General features: G+C 39.1%; 1 protein-coding gene across 1 annotated transcript in view; it reads right to left on the bottom strand.

Annotated features, from left to right (window-relative positions):
• DNAH9 (dynein axonemal heavy chain 9) overlaps nucleotides 1-17,298 on the bottom strand; it is a 722,341-nt gene that overhangs the window by 571,837 nt on the left and 133,206 nt on the right. The window contains exons 15-17 of the mRNA XM_007948048.2: nucleotides 10,555-10,690; nucleotides 905-1,101; nucleotides 385-809 (exon numbers count right to left, since the gene is read on the bottom strand). Of these exons, the coding sequence (XP_007946239.1) occupies nucleotides 385-809; nucleotides 905-1,101; nucleotides 10,555-10,690 (758 nt within the window). The remainder of the gene's footprint in view (nucleotides 1-384; nucleotides 810-904; nucleotides 1,102-10,554; nucleotides 10,691-17,298) is intronic.

Here is a 17,298-nt window from a genome sequence, read left to right as displayed (position 1 = left end):
TAACCTGAGACAAGGAATAAGTGGTAGAAATAAAATCTAAGAGGCCCATTAGACCCCCTCTGCTTCCAAGGCTTAAAGATATTTCACAGTTAGAGTCATGAGGGGAGGATGGATCTGCTATTATTGTATCTAACATTATTTACCACATACTGAGTGCCTTTTGCACACTAGGCACTAAGTGGAAAATAAAGAGACCTTATCTGGGGAACGAAGGAAAGGACAGAATGAAAGTTACTGGTGGTGCCAAAAAGCCTGGGAACATTAACTAATTGTTTAAATTTTTAATTTAATCAACTAATCCACAGGAGAATTATGAAGAAGATTGAAAGCATGGTATTCGCAGTAATGTGGAATGCTATTAGAGAGCTATAACAATCATATTACCTGTTAGTGACATAGTCAACAAGGTGCTGTTTAAACATGAGGCTCCACCTCTTAATTATATTCAGGAGGGATGCTTTGAAGGGCCGCACATCAATCTTCATCCAGCTGTCAAACACCTTGATGGGCTCCAGCTTGCACACCTCTTCATAAAGTTTTTCATATGAGTCTATCTGGACTTTGAATTGATGGAGGAGGGGAGGGTTCTCTGGGATGCCATCTTCTGCATGGGCTTCAATCTCATCAGGTGTAAGGACATGCCCATACAACAGAAACTGATTCAGGATCTCCTTCCGATCCTCCACATAGAGGTAGGAGTATTGACTGAAGGTATTCCTGTAGGCACAGCAGAGGACCATCATATTCTGGACCCTCTCCATAAACATGCTCCTCATGCTTGCCAGTTCAGTCTTGCCTTCCATATCAACCTGGTGGGACAAGAGAACAGCAAGAAGGGTTATACTGGCACTTGGCATAAATTTCCAGATTTTCCAGGAGGGAAAGGTGGTTGATGATTTAATACCTGATAGTGAGGAGGGTGGTTTTCTGAGGAAAGCCGTGGCACCAGAGATGATATCCCAAAAATGCTCATAAGAAGACCCTCAACAATGTCATAAAAGCCTCCTTTCACTCCAGACTCCAGAGAGGGATAGAAAACTAATTCTTGGCTTGCTAAGCACAGTTGTGCTTCAAATATCGGGGTGATTCCAGCCTTATTTTCTGAAAAAACAAGTAAAAAAAAAAAAAAAAAGACAAAGAAGAATAGGTAAAAGAGGCAACGTGTATAATATGATTTTAAAAGGACCCAGAGTGTTTCTTTCCTTTAGATAAGCTGTTTGGGTATAGTAAAATGGAAATCCAAAATTTCTAACACCACAGAAAAGGTGAGAGTGACTACTACCTTGCATTGTTTCTCAGTACGGGAACTGTGGACATTTTGGGTAGGCCAATTTTTGTGCAAGGCTGTCCTGGGCATTGTATAAGATTTATGTTCCCTGTCCTCAAGGAACATGTCCTAGAGACTGAGAAATCCATGCCAGCCCCCATCCACATTTCCAAATGCTACTTGGGGACAGAACAGCCTCTGGTTGAGAAGAGGTTGATTTTGAAAGCCAATTTCTTGGAACCATCTGATTTCTCCTTCGGCACAAACTATGAAATTCCACTGGTAGCCACTAGATGAATGGGGCACATCATCAATAGTTGTTTTTTAAAAAACAAACCCACTGCCTTACAGTTGATTCCAACTCATAGCAACCCTATAGGACATAGTAGAAGTGCATCATAGGATTTCCAGGGCTGTAATCTTTATGAAAGCAGACTGTCACATCTTTCTCCCACAGTTCAAGCCACCAATCTTTTGGTTAGCAACAAAGCACTTAATCACTACACTATCTGGGCTCCTTGATAGTTCCATGGAAAACAAATAGAAGGTACATTCCTACCAGTTCTGCTTTTTTTTTTTTTTTTCTATAAAAATAGAATTTATTTAATTCTGTAGTAGAGTAGGGATAAAGATTTTAAAAGCAATATAAATAATTAAAAGATTTATACTCACTTGCTAGACCTACTTACTCTGTTAAATTTAAATCAAAATACCTGATGCAAGATGTTCCAAGTACAAAACAAATGCTTAAACTTTTACCTATAACCACTTATTTTCACATATCCTTTTATTTCATTGTAGAAATATTTAGGGGACTATTATGTGCTGGATATTGTGGGTGGCAGAGACCATTCAATGAAATATATCACCCCTTCTTCCCTAGAAACGCAGTTGATAAGTGGGTATATGACTGAATTTCTCAGCACTACTAGCAGTTAGAGGAGCTCCAGTGGTATAGTGCCTAAGCCATTTGACTGCTAACCAGAAGGCTAGAGGTTCATACCCACCAGTCACTCCTCCAAAGGAAGATCGGACAATCTACTTCCATAGTCATAGAACCTCGGAAACCCAGGAGGGGTCGCTATGAGTTGTATCTGACTCGATGGCAGTGGGTTTGCTTTTTGGTTTACTAGCAGTTAAAGAGTCCTTGGGTGATGCTAATAGTTAACACACTTAGCTACTAATAAAAGGTTGGAGTTTGAGTTTACCCAGAGTCATCTGGCAATCTACTTCTAGAAAATCAACACTGAAAACTCTATGGAGTTGTACTGTGACACATGTGGAGCTGTCATGATTTGGAGTCAACTCCACAACATTTGGTTTCTGGTTTTGCTTGCAGTTAGGTCATTCCCTGACCAGTGGAATCTCTCACAGATGAAAGCTTGGATGTAGCAATGCCCCAGCTCAATCAAAGAAATGAGAACAAAGCCTTAGAGAAATGTAGAGCCACTGGATGGAAGGAAACTGCCCACCAACCTAGAACATTCACCTTGGACTATTACTTGGGGGGAGACTTCTTTGTCCTTTTGGTCATTTCAAATGATGGAGTTTTTATTACCACACCATTTACCCAAACTAAAACACTATAGGGCAATAAACTTGCATTATTGGACTCAGCCTGAGGTATAACAAGGATTTGGATGGTGTATGACCTGGCAGCTTTTTGTTCTGTTTTACATAGGGTTGCTATGAGGTGGAGCCAACTCCATGGCACCTAAGAACAGCAACAACATTGGACTCAGTGGAGTTCCATGAAAAGAATATTTAGTTTGTGTTGTTAGCTGCCATAGATCTAGCCCCTAACTTAGAGTGAACTCATGCAGAAAAGAATGAAATGCTGCTTGGTTCTGGGTCGTCCCAATGATTGGTTGTTGCTGAGACCATTTTGATCCATGTGGTTTTCATTGGTTGATTTTCCAAAACAGATTGTCAGAACTTTCTTTTCAGTCCATCTTCATCTGAAAGTTCTTCTGAAGCCTTTCCAGCATCAAAAAACATGCAAGCCTCCACTGACAGACCGGTGGGTGTTTCAGACACACTGGCCAGAGACTGACCCTAAGTCTTCTCCATGGAAGATGAGAACTCTACCACTGAACCACCAATGCCTATTTAAGGGAATGCAAATTTACCAATACACAATAATCATGCTACTATCACAGAACTGTAAAAACATAACAAAACTGTAAAATTATCCTTTGCACATGTACCCATGATATATGCTGCATTACTATATATATTACATATTTATAAATTTATAGATAGGGTTGCATATAGTTTATAAAGCTTAAAGGATTTTCAAGAACAGTTTAACTCTTTGGAGAAATATTTGCCCTATGCATTAACATGAGAACCTAATCCCTATTGTTAGTTGCAACACCATAGTGATTATTATACAAAGCAGATTGTCCTGGTTCCATACTGTGGTACAAGTAAATCATTTTGGGAGTTAAGATGGGGAAGTGCATTTCAGTTTAAGTTGGTAAAATTTAACTTAAGCAAGGTTTGGATTCCAAGAGATGACAAGGGCAGAGAAGGTAAGGGGGATATAGAAGATAAAGCTGTCCAGCTGGGCTATGGCAAAGTGTCACAGTGACTTTCATCTTCTCAGAAGCTACTCACTTTAGGCTCCTGCACCTTCCCTTGGATAACCAGTGCCTTGTTATTTATTTCTATAGCTCTTTAATTAGCTAGCTGCTAATTCCAGCTCCCAGCCACTCAAAGGAGAATTTAAAAAACCTCTTTATTGTGAGGAAAATGCATTTTCCTGGGCTCACATTTCCGTGGATGGAAGAGAAGTTTGGCAATGTTGCAGAAATTCTACCAATACCAACACTATCTCCATCCCCTGGGTCTCAGTCTTTCTTTTCCACAAGGGGAGACATCCCAGATCATCAGAGCCTGGTAGCCACTGGTCAGGGGTGGAGTCACCACACTTAAGGGTCATCTCTATGCATGGCCTGTACCCAAGTGTGGTGAAGTGCCTTCCTACATCTTCTAGAGGAGGGCTGAGTGATGAGGCCCTAGGATCTCCAACATCAGATGAGGTTTGGTCTATTCATTATGGTGAGCACTGTTGATGCTTCTTAGGAACCCAATGGGTCTCAGTGTCTGTGTTTCATGTCACACTGATTACTTGCCCCCAAGCTCTAGAAGATGATCTTCTGATGTGGTATGCTGGTGGCCCCAGTTCCTGCTGGCAGATCCTCTTGATTTGGAGTATTCTTGCATCCTGCAAGGAAAGACCAAATCTCTTTCCTTGGCCACTCCACCTACCTGGTCACACCAGCCCCTGGTCCTTGTCCCTATGCATTCTCAATCTAGGTTTCTGCAGTGCCCTCTTGTATAAGCTGAATATCTGAACACTGATCTTTGCCTACTTTAACTCTGTGTCTGGTTTATTTTCTTGGGCTGGACTTGATATCTTAAGTTCTCATCTCATCTTCATCTTCTGGCTTCAAAATGTTCACTTTTGCCTTTCTTTCCATTTTGACTATAATCTTTCCATGCTCATTGCTAAGTTATTCAGAATTTACTGTTGTTGTTGTTGTTAGGTGCCATCGAGTCATCTGTGACTAGTGACCCTATGCACAGCAGAACTAAACTCCTACTGGTCCTGAGTCAGCTCCATGATTCTTGCTATACTTGAGCCCATTGCTGCTGCCACCATGTCAATCCATCTCATTGAGGGTCTTCCCCTCTTTTGTCGACCCTCCACCTTACCAAGCATGACATCCTTCTCCAGAGAATGGTCCCTTCTGACAACATGACCAAAGTAGGTGAGATGAACTCTGGCCATTCTCACCTCCAAGGAGCATTCTGGCTGCACTTCCTCCAGGACAGACCTGTTAGTTCTTTTAGCAGTCCATGGTACTTTCAGCATCCTTCCCCAACACCACAGCTCAAAAGCATCAGTTCTTATTTGGTCTTCCTTATTCATTGTCCAGCTCTCACATGCATATGAGGCGATTGAAAATACCGTGGCTTGTGTCAGGCACACCTTAGTCCTCAAGGAGACATCTTTGCTTCTCAGCACTTGAAAGAGGTCCCTTGCAGCCAATTTGTCCAGTGCTATATATCATCTGATGTCTTGACTGCTACTTCCATTGGCATCAATTGTAGAACCAAGTAATGTGGAAGTCTTTGACAATTTCAATCTCTTCTCCATTTATCATAATGTTGCTTATAGGACCAGTTGTGAGGATTTTTGTTTTCTTTATATTGAGATGTAATCCATATTGCTAACTGTATTCTTCAATCTTCTTCAGTAAGTACTTTAAGTCATCCTCACTTTCAGCAAGAAAAGCTGTCTTGTCAGCATATCACAGGTTGTTAATGATTCTTCCTCCAATCCTAACGCCATGTTCTTCTTCATATAGTCCAGGTTTTCAGATTATTTGCTCAGCATACAGATTGAATAAGTATGGTGAAAGGATACAACCCTGACACATGCTGTTCTTAATTTTAAACCTTCTAGTGTTCCCTTTTTCTGTTCAAATGACAGCCTCCTGGTCTATGTACAGGTTCCTCATGAGTACAATTAAGTGTTCTGGAATTCTCATTCTCTCAGTGTTATCCACAATTGGTTATGATCCACACAATCAAATGCTTTTGCACAGTCAGTAAAACACAAGTAAACATCTTTGTGGTATTCTTTGCTTTGAGCCAAGATCCATCTCACATGAGCAATGATATCCCTCATTCCACATCCTCTTCTGAATCCACCTTGCATTTCTGGAAGTTCTCTGTCAATATACTGCTGCAACCATTTTTGAATTATCTTCAGTAAGATTTTACTTGCATGTGATATTAATGATATTGTTCAATAATTTCTGCATTCTGTGGGACCACCTTTCTTTGGAATGGGTACAAATATGCATCTCTTCCAGTCAGTTAGCCAGGTAGCTGTCTTCCAAATCCCTTGGCATAACCGAATGAGTGCCTCCAGCAGGGTATCCATTTGTTGAAACATCTCAATGGGTATTCCGTCAATTCCTGGAGCTTTGTTCTTCACTAATTCTTTCAGTGCAGCTTTGACTTCTCCCTTCAATACCATTGGTTCTTGAACATATGCCACCTCCTGAAATGGATGAAGATCGACCAGTTCCTTTCGATACAGTGACTCTGTGTATTCCTTCCATCTTCTTTTGATGATTCCTGCATCATTCAATATTTTGCCCATAGAATTTTTCAATATTGCAACTCAAGGCTTAGATTTTTTTCCCTCAATTCTTTCAGCTTGAGAAATGCTGAGCATGTTCTTCCCTTTTGGTTCTCTAACTCCAGGTCTTTGCACATTTCATTATAGTAATTTGCTTTGTATTCTTCAGCTGCTCTTTGAAATCTTCCATTCAGCTCTTTTATCTTGTCATTTCTTCCATTTGCTTTAGCTACTCTTTGCTCAAGGGCAAGTTTCAGAGTGTCTTCTGGCATCAATTTTGGTCTTTTCTTCCTTTCTCGTATTTTTAATGACCTCTTGCTTTCTTCATGGATGATGCTCTCGATGTCATCCCACAATTCTTCTGGTTTTCAGTCATTAGTGTTCAAGGCATCAAATTTATTCTTTAGATGGTCTCTAAATTCAGGAGGGATATATGCAAGGGCATGTTTTGGCTTTCATGGAGTTGTTTTAATTGTCTTCAACTTCAAGTTGAACTTGCATATGAGCAGTTCATGGTCTGTTCCACAACCAGCTCCTGGCCTTGTTTTGGGTGAACATATTGAGCTTTCCCATCACCTCTTGCCACAGATGTAGTCAATCTGATACCTGTGTACTCCATCTGGCAAAGTCCATGTGTATAGCCACCGTTTGTGTTGTTGAAAAAAGGTACTTGCAATGATCTTGTAAATGGTCTTGGCAATGGTCTTGTAAAATTCTATCATGCGATCTCCTGAGTCATTTCTTTCACCAAGGCCAAATTTTCCAACTACCGGTGATTCTTCTTTGTTTCCAACTTTTGCATTCCAATCACCAGTGATAATCAACACATCTTGATTGCACGTTCGGTCAATTTCAGACTGCAGAAGTTGGTAAAAATCTTCAGTTTCCTCATCTTTGGTTTCGGTGGCTGGTGTGTAAATTTGAATAATAGTAGCATTAATGGGTCTTCCTTCTAGGTGTATGGGTGTTATCTTATCACTGACAACGTTGTACTTGAAACATGCTTTGTGATGAAGAATGCTACACCATTCCTCTTCAATTTGTCATTCCTGGCATAGTAGATTATATGGTTGTCTGATTCAAAATGCCTAAACCTGTCCATTTCAGCTCACTTATGCTTAGGATATCAATCTTTATGCATTCCATTTCATTTTGACAACTTCCAATTTTCCTTGATTCATACTTTGTGCATTCCATGTTACGATTATTAATGGATGTTTACGGCTGTTTCTCCTCAATTTTAGTTGTGCCATGTCAGCACATGGAGGTCCTGAAAGACTTACTTTATCCATATCATTAAGGTTGGTTCTACTGTGATGAGGCAGCTCTTACCCAGTCCTATTTTGAGTGCCTTCTGACCTCATCTTCTTGCACTGCATTGGACAATATTTCCAAGCTATTCATAAAGTTGCGCAGTAAAATGTATCAGACAGTGTTTCTTTGCTATTCATAAGGTTTTCCCTGGCCAATTTTTGAGAAGTGGATGGTCTCCTTCTTCTTAATTTGTCTTAGTCTGTAAGCTGCATTGAAACCTGTGCACAGTTTACAACTCTGCTGGCATCTGAAACACCAGTGGTACAGCCTCAAGCCTCACAGCAATGTACAAGCTCCACAGGACGACAAACTGACAGACAAGTTTGTCTTCCTTAGCTGCTGGAAACCTCTGCATATCCCCTTATCTAATTCCTACCTGAAACCTGCCACTTTGTGGTCCCTGGCCGCTCCCTCCCTTTCCTGGCTCTAGGGCACTTGGGGACTAGCCTTGCCTCCCTCCCCTTTACCTGGATATCCTGCCACTCCAGAGGCCCCAGCCTCTCCTGCTCCCTCACTTTCGTGGCTCTAGGGGGTTTAAGGACTAGCCTTGCTTCCTGTCCCTTTTTACCTGGATATCCTGTTGCTCTGCAGGTCCCAGGCCTCTCCTGCTCCCTCCCTTTCCTGGCTCTAGGGTACTTGGTCAGAATTTACTAGAATGTGAACTTTAATTCACATTTAAGTTCTGAACTCTTCTGCCCTTTCTATCCCATTACTCATTAGCCAAGTTTAACCCTTGTATATCTCTGGCGTGAGGGGGGACAGTAGTGGTTCAATGGTAGAATTCTCACCTTTCATGTAGGGGACCTGGCCAATGGCCCTCAAGGACAACTACCATCCATTTGTCTCTGGAGGCTAGTGTGTTGCTCTGGTATCGAACAGGTTTCAACAGAGCTTCTAGACTAAAATAGACTAGGAAAAAAGGCCTGGTGATCTTTTCCCAAAGGATAAGCTACCGAAAACTTTGTGGATCAGAATGTGCAATTCCATTGTGCAGAGGATTTTCACGAGTCTGGTGTTGACTTAACAGCAGCTAAGAATAAAAATATGCTATCTTTGATGCTGTGCACCTTACCCTAGTTTACCCATCATAAATTCAATGCCCTTAATGATCATTTAACAGCTTCAAAGAATGCCCATTCCATTCTCAACATTCCTTTCCCTTCTGAAAGCAACCTCCTCCCCTGCTTGTCTCACTTTTTTTCAGACAAAAACTTGTTTCTTCCACTTAGCATGGCTATCACAAACCTCCTTGTGCCCTCAAAAGGCTACAGAGATAAAGCATGTGAAGTTTGAAAGACAGAATGTCCCCTTCCCGTTGCCATGCGTCAAGAGCAGAAGAAGCTTCCATTACTAAGTATGCTTCCTGCAGCTCCATCTTAGTCATCTCTCTTTACTAAAGCTTTATTTAAATTGAACCAACTTTTTTCTTTTTTGGCATTTGCACTTGCTATGGGCTTCATGAGTTTAGAGCTTGGTTTATTACATTTTTTTTTTAAGTCAGAAATCTTTTACTTTTGAGCAGTTAAAAACCCCAATACTTTCACTATTTTACTGTGCATTATTCACAAAAAGTCCCTTTCTTTACAACATTTTGTGGAAAGTCACAGAATAGTGGATTGCACTTCAGTTTCACTTAATAGATACTATTATTGTTATCTTTTTTTTTTTAATAAGAAAAAATTCATCATGCTTTGGGTACAAATTTATATAGCAAACCTGTTTTACATTCAACAGTTCATGCACATCTGGTTTCATGGGCCTGATTACCATTCCTAACCATAAAAAACTCTCCTCCCCTCTCCTCCCTGTGACCAACCCCCTTCCTGTGCCCCTCTCATCCATGCATTCCTGTCTGTCCAGCCTTCCCTCTATGTGAGTGCTACCCCACTAGGGGCTCATGGCTGCTTGACCCAAGAGGTGCATCTCCCTAGAGTAGGTGGGTGCATCAACCTGGAGTAGGTTTTCTGTGTGTAGGTCTTTCTACTGTTGGGCTGAGAGCCAAACCATGTAAGTGAGTCAATTTCCAGGCCTGAAGGGTAACCTGGGCCCATAGTCTTGAGGGTTCCACCAGTCTCTCTATAATCAGTAATTCTGGTCATTTTTGTGTTTTTGAATTTTGTTCCACATTGTTCCTCCTATTTTATCCAAGATCTCCAGATGTAATCCCTTTCCAAGTGGTTGGCACTGGAGACTGGGCACCATCTAGTTCTTCTGGTCTTGGGTCACTGAGGCTGAGGCCCTTATGGTCCATTGTATCTTTGGACTAAGTGTTTCCAGATGACTTTTATTTTCTTCACTCTTCTTTGCTCCAGCCAAGAGAAGACCAATAATAGTTGCATCTTAAATGGCCATTCGAAAGCTTGTAAGACCCCAGTCACTACTCACCAAAGTAGGTTGTAGAACAAAATTTTTATGAACTGTGTGTACCAAATGAGCATGATGTCCCCTAAGACTACAGTCCCAAGTTCCCAGGCCTGGTGATTCTTTCTTACAAGATGTTTGGTTGTCTCTGCAAAGTTATTCCCACCCTGTCTTCTATCTCTTCTGTAATGTATGTGGCTAATTTTGTAGCACCAGTGCATATGTAAGATTATCTTCAGCCAAATCTATCCTTGCTCTAGGGTGTATTCCTGTTCACCTACCCCCACCTGCTCTTCTCACCTTTCTATGCATTAATCCGCAGTCTGGTATTTGGTGCTAGTAATATTTCAGTGTTGTGCCTATAATAGTATTTGCCTCTGTTGTTTATATCTTTTGTGTACATTTCAGTGTCTTTCCTTTCCCCAATAACCCACATTCATAAGATAGGGAATACCAGTATTTTCCAGGAGATATTTGAGGGAGCATTCAATGGCAAGAAAGAATCCATCCAGTAACATATCATCAATGTAGCTAACATAGGTCTTCCAGGTAAGGGAGGTTGGGTCTGCTGAAAACAGACCCAGGTTTTCCTACAAAAGACAGAAGGAAGGATATAAGTTATGCTTAATAACAAGAAATAATTTTTCTAATCATGATTAATGGGAATGAAAATAACACAAAGACAACAAAGCATTCTATCTAAATGGGTCTAACAATCAACTGAAAGAAACAAAAAGATAATCCATGTAGAGAATGTGGGATCCCATCCTGTCCTTGAGGAAGGGTGTTGGGATCAGTCTACCTCTCAGGAGGAATGTTGATGGATACAGTGTTGTGGGCTTCATAAATGCTGACTGATGTACTATGGAGGAAACTACAGCAGACAGGAAGTTAGAGTAGGCAGTGGAAACAATACTACGGGTAACAGAATAGTATGAGTCAAGGCTTCAAATAAATCTGGGGTTTAAAGAAGTAAAGAATTTCCTGGATAATCCTCAGGGGTAAGTTGCTGTGTTTTGCTGCTGACATTTAGTATTAACTAAAAGCCTTTACCACAATGAATGTGATTCTGAAACCATATACATGTAAACAAATACACTTGTTTTCTTTCTCTTCTCTCCTTTTTTCACAGGATATAGTCCCTGAGCTGGTGGAGAATCACCGTGGTAACAGAATTTGACTTCATAGAGAGGAAGCCTAAATGGTCAGCTATCAGAAGTTTAGACAACTCATTTACCCCTAATCATTTTCAAGATATTTTTTTAAGAGTAATTTTCCTTTATCTAGTATCTTCAGAAAAAGCAATATTAACTTACATTTATTCCTTTACCAAATGCCACCATATAGTAAATAGTGCCCACAATTGAAATGATACCATGACCCTGCCTTTAAGTTACAAAACTGTAATGAACTTTCTAAAATACATTACTTCCTTCCTTCCTGAGTATATTTAATTTTTTTTCTTAATGCCTTAAAGTTAATCATCAAGCAAACTATAACACTGTGACAATGCAGAGCTGCTTTCAGGTGTCAATGAAATGTGTATGTTTGTTTGTAGCTTTATGAAATAAGGTTTAGTTTTTATTAGTGCTTTGTTTAGTTTTTCTATCTCTCCCTATTGTCAAGCTATCAATATAGCCATCTATACCTTCTACCTTTATTTACAATTTCAAATCTGCTATCACCTAAGAAACACATTTGTTTGAATTATCTGTGAATTGAGAATAAATAGCTTGGGTTTCTGATCCTAGTCAACATGGAATAATGAACACTGGACTTACAGAAAAATAATCTGATAAAGTTTAAGAGCCATTCATAATAAAACTCTCAGTCAGCTATAAATAGAAGGAAACTTCTTAAACCTGATAGAGAGTATCCAAAAAACCTACAGCTGACATTATACTTAACAACAAATTACTAAAGCTTTCCCTATATGACTAGAATTGAGGCATGAATGTGCACTCTTACAGCTTCTACTCAACACTGTACTAGAGGTCCTAGCCAGAGCATTAGGGCAAGAAAAAGAAGTAAAAAAACATAAAGTTTGGAAAGGAAGAAGTAAAATTTTCTCTATTTGCAAATGAGATGATTGTTTATTGACATAGATAATCATAAGAAATCTACATAACAACTATTAAAATAAATAAATTTAGTAAGGTCACAGACTACAATATTAATATGTAAACATCAGTTGCACATTTACACAGTAGCTGGAAAATAAAAGTAATAAAACAATACCACTTATAAATCATCAGAGTTATATAAATTAAAACCTTAATTAAGGAGTTCTGGTAAGATGGTGGAATAGGCAGACAAACTACACAGATCCTCTTCAACAAAGAGGAATCAATTAACACAGATACAGAAGGTAATTCTGGAGGCCTGAGCTTTCAAAGGAAGGATACAGAAGTGGACTAAACTCCAACTAGTAAAAGAACCAGCATGAAAACACCGAAAAAGGAGACATAAGGAGCTGCAGACTGTTAGCGATCCAGATGGCACGGACAGACACGTGGTGTTAAGAGCTAACAATTAACCTAAAAATCAGCCCTACTAGCCAGTGGCTGCATAGAGGACTGCAATGGTGGCTGGTGAAAAAAGGGAAGCAGCAAAGAGGGAGATGGGCTGAACTATGGACTTTTGGCTGTCTGGAGGGAGCACCCATTTTGAATGTTTACAAGTGGTTCCACCATACTGGATATTTAAAGTGACAGCTGTCTCAGATTCCAGGGATCTAAGAATAAGCTCTACTTGCCAGGACTCCAAAGACATGCTGGGCATTGAAGACTGGAAAGGTGTGACATTCTCCTGTTACTCTTATACCGCATACTCTTGGTGAACAGAGGTGCAGCTATCCTTCACTCACACCCACCTTCTGAGCTGGCAGGAATTTCATCCCAGTCTGTGTGCTCTGACAGAGCCTGGGTACCCTGCTCAGATTTTTTTTTTTGTTTTCAATTTGTTTGTTTTTGTCTGTTTTAAAATTATTATTTTTTTGTCCTTTTTATTACTATTTTATCTTCTTCCCTTCCCAGATTCTAGTTTTCAGCTTCTTCTCTCTTCCCTTTTCCTAGTTCTCATTTTTTTTTTCTTGTGGTTCTCCCCATAATTGTTTTTCTTTTTGCATTTTTCCCATTTTTTCTTCATTATTCTCTGATTCTACATATTTTCTCTTATTCCCCACTCCCCAGATATAGTGGATTCCCTCCTCCCCCCTTTTTCTATTCATATTTTTTCTGGCTATTTAAAGTATTTCTTCAAATATTTTCCCTAATTTATTGCCTTTCCTCTTTTTTTTTTTTAAATTCCTTTCTGGTGATTGTTCCCATGTGTTTACACAGTGTGTGTTTTTGTCCTTTTGCTTTTACTTTTTGATGGTGTTTCAATTGTTGTTTTTGTCTAACTATGTGGGAGACCGTAACCATGCCCATAAGACCCAACCACGCCTGCACCTCCTCCTGCAGCTCCATTTACTGAGTGACAGCCACCACTTCCTTTGGCACCAACTGGCCAATGATACATGACCACCAAGAGCCTGATTCACCCTTAACTGCTCTTCACAAATAGTTAACAAAGACCTGTGCAGCCACTTGCATTCTCTATCACACTCACCAGGAGACAGGTAGTGAGTGTATAAGTGCTGCCAACTAGTGAACAGAAAAGCACACTACCCTCTTTATTCACAGATATCCAAAGGGAAAAAAAAATCTTGGGCAAATCACTCCAACATACAATCATCAAGTAAATATAAATACAAAAACATCACAATGTCTCAGAGACAACAGATGATCACAGTCCACACAGAGAAGCAAGATAAAGCAGGAGAAACAAGGGACCAGGATACAGATCCAGAACACATCCCTGAGGAAGAAGCAGCATTGGAACTCCTGGATAAGGACTTCAAAAGAATTATATTTACGTATCTTCCAAGTATTGAGAGACAGATCAAGAAAACACTGACAAAATTAAGGAAAACACAGAGAAAACCTTAGAACAATTTCAGAAGAAAATACAAGAGCAAAATGATAAAATAAATGAAAAATTAGAAATGATACAAAATCTACACATAGAAATCCAGATTAACACTGAATTTTCAAAAAGAGATAACACATTGAAAAGCAAAGGAGTAGCATCGGATCAATGGAAGACAGAATTAATGAGATTGAAGACAAATACCTGAATACTTCATTAGAAAGGGATCAATCAGAAAAAAGATCAAAATAAAATGAGTAAAGCCTAAGATTCATGTGGGATACCATCAAAAGGAATAAGCTACGTGTCATTGGAATTCCAGAAAAGGAAGAGAAAAAGAAAACCACTGAAAAAATTGTCCAAGATTTGTTGGAAGAGAACATCCCTGATATGATGAAAGATGAGAATATATCCATTCAGGAAGTCCAATGAACCCCAAACAGGATTGACTCAAAAGAAAATCACCAAAACATATCATCACCAAACTCACCAAAACCAAAGACAAAGACAGAGTCCCAAAAGCAGCATGGGAAAAATGAAAAGTTACCTACAAAGGGCAACCAGTAAGACTAAGTTCCAATTATTTCTCAGTAGAAACCACACAGGTGAGAAGGCAATTGGATGATATATACATAAAACCCTGAAAGAGAAATTGTCCCTCAAGGATGATGGTGAAATTAGAACATTTTCAGATAAGCAGAAATTAAAGGAATTTGTTAAAACTAGACCAACCTGGCAAGAGATACTAAAAGGAGTTCTTTGAACAGAGAACCAACAATAGCAAACAACAACCGACCATTAATAAACAAGATAACATGACCCGAAGACAACACAGTTACAGAAGTATTCAAAGTAAAATAAGCTTACAAGATTGTAAACAGGGAACCAGAGACAGCAATTGGCAACGGAGCACAACTACAAACCAAAAAGAAGGGAGAAATAGTATAGTTTTAGAAGTTCTAAATGATGAGGAAATCAAGAGACTTGCAGCATATTATGGATTGTTCTAAACTTGGGGAGAAAATTGTAAATCATAGGGTAACCTCAAAGAAAAATGGATGAACCTTCACCTCACAATAAAAAAGAGGACAAGCATAAATATTTTTCAAATACTAAAACAACAGCAATGAAGAAAATGATAACATGATTCATAACAAAATGAGATCAGCACAGAAAACTATATGGAAGAAAGAAACCAGGAACACAATGAAAAAAACACAACAAAATGACAGCAACAAATTCATACTTGTTGATAATTACACTGAATGTCAATGGATTAAATTCACCACTCAAAAGATGGATAATTCCAGAATGGATAAGAAAACATAATCCATCAATATGCTGTCTACAAGAGACACACCTTAGAGACAAAGACAAAAATAGACTAAAAATCAAAGGTTGGGAAAAGATATATCAAGCAAATGGCAACCAAAAAGGAGCAAGAGTTGCAATATTAATTTCTGATAAAATTGACTTTAAGACAAAAACCACCAAAAGAGACAAGGAAGGTACATTATATAATGATTAAAGGATCAATCAAACAAGATGATATAACCATAATAAATATCTATGGACCCAATGAAAGAGCCCTTTAACAGAATTGAATTTAACAGAATTGTTAAACAGAATTTAACAGAATTGTTAAACAGAATTTAACAGAATTGAAAAGACAGACAGATGACTCCACAGTCATTGTTGTTCTTGTTAGGTGCCATCAAATCATCTCTGACTCATAGTGACCCTAGGTACAGCAGAATGAAACACCACAATTTGTTGTGATCCACACAATCGAATGCTTTTACATAGTCAATAAAATACAAGTAACATCTTTCTGGTATTCTTTGCTGTCAGCCAAAACCCATCTGACATTAGTTATGATACCCATCGCACCACATCCCTTTCTGAATCCAGCTTGCATTTCTGGAAGTTCTCTGTTTATATACTGTCTATATACTCTGTCTATATACTGCAACTGTTTCTGAATTATCTTCAGTAAGATTTTACCTGCATGTGATATTAATGATATTGTTAGGTAATTTCCACAATCTGTGGAATGGGTACAAATATGGATCTCTTCCAGTCAGTTGGCCAGGTAGCTGTCTCCCAAATCTCTTGGCATAGATGAGTTAGTGCCTCCAGGACAGCATACATTTGTTGAAACATCTCAATGAGTATTTCGTCAATTCTTGGATGTTTTCTTGCCAATTACTTCAGTGTATCTTTGACTTCTTCCTTCAATACCATTGGTTCTTGATCATATGCCACCTCCTGAAATGGATGATCTTTTATTAATTCCTTTGGGTATAGTACCTCTGGGTATTCCATTCATCTTTTTTTGATGTTTCCTGCATCATTCAACATATTGCCCATGGGATTGTTCAATATTGTAATTCAAGGCATACATTTTTTTCAGTTCTTTCAGCTTGAGAAATGCTGAGTGTGTTCTTCCCTTCTGATTTTCCAACTCCAGGTCTTTGCCCATTTCATTATAATAATTGACTTTGTCTTCTCAAGGTGCTCTTTGAAATCTTCTGTTCAGCTCTTTTATCTTGTCGATTCTTCCATCTGCTTTACCTACTTTCCATTCAAGGGAAAGTTTCAGCATCTCTCCTGACATCCATTTTGGTTTTTTCTTTCTTTCCTGTCATTTTAATGACTTCTTGCTTTCTTCATGGATGATGTTCTTGATGTCATCCCAAAATTCCTCTGCTTTTCAGTCACTGGTGTTCAATGCATCAAATCTATTCTTTAGATGGTCTCTAAAGTCAGGAAGGATATAATCAAGGTCATATTTTGGTTCTTGTGCACTTCTTTTAAGTCTCTTCAGCTTGAATGTGCACATGACCAGTAGATGGTCTGTTCCACAGTCATCTCCTGGACTTGTTTTGGCTGAAGATATTGAGCTTCTCCATCGCCTCTTCCCACAGATGTAGTCAATATGATTCCTGTGTACTCTGTCTGACAATGTCCACGTGTATAGCCACCATTTGTGTTGTTGAAAAAAGGTATTTAATATTAATAAGTCATTTGTCTTGCAAAATTCTATCATGCAATCTCCAGCATCATTTCTATCACCAAGGCCATATTTTCCAACTACTGGTGATTCTTCTTTGTTTCCAACTTTTGCATTCCAATCACCAGTGATAATTAACACATCTAGATTGCATGTTTGGTCAATTTCAGATTGCAGAAGTTGGTAAATATATTCAAATTCTTCATCTTTGCC

The sequence above is a fragment of the Orycteropus afer genome, unplaced genomic scaffold (genome assembly GCF_000298275.1).
Source record: "Orycteropus afer afer isolate SDZICR_OR568_19922 unplaced genomic scaffold, OryAfe1.0 scaffold00199, whole genome shotgun sequence".
Lineage (NCBI taxonomy): Eukaryota > Metazoa > Chordata > Mammalia > Tubulidentata > Orycteropodidae > Orycteropus > Orycteropus afer.
The sequence above is the reverse complement of the archived record's forward strand: the minus strand, read 5'-3'. Positions and strand labels throughout refer to the sequence as shown.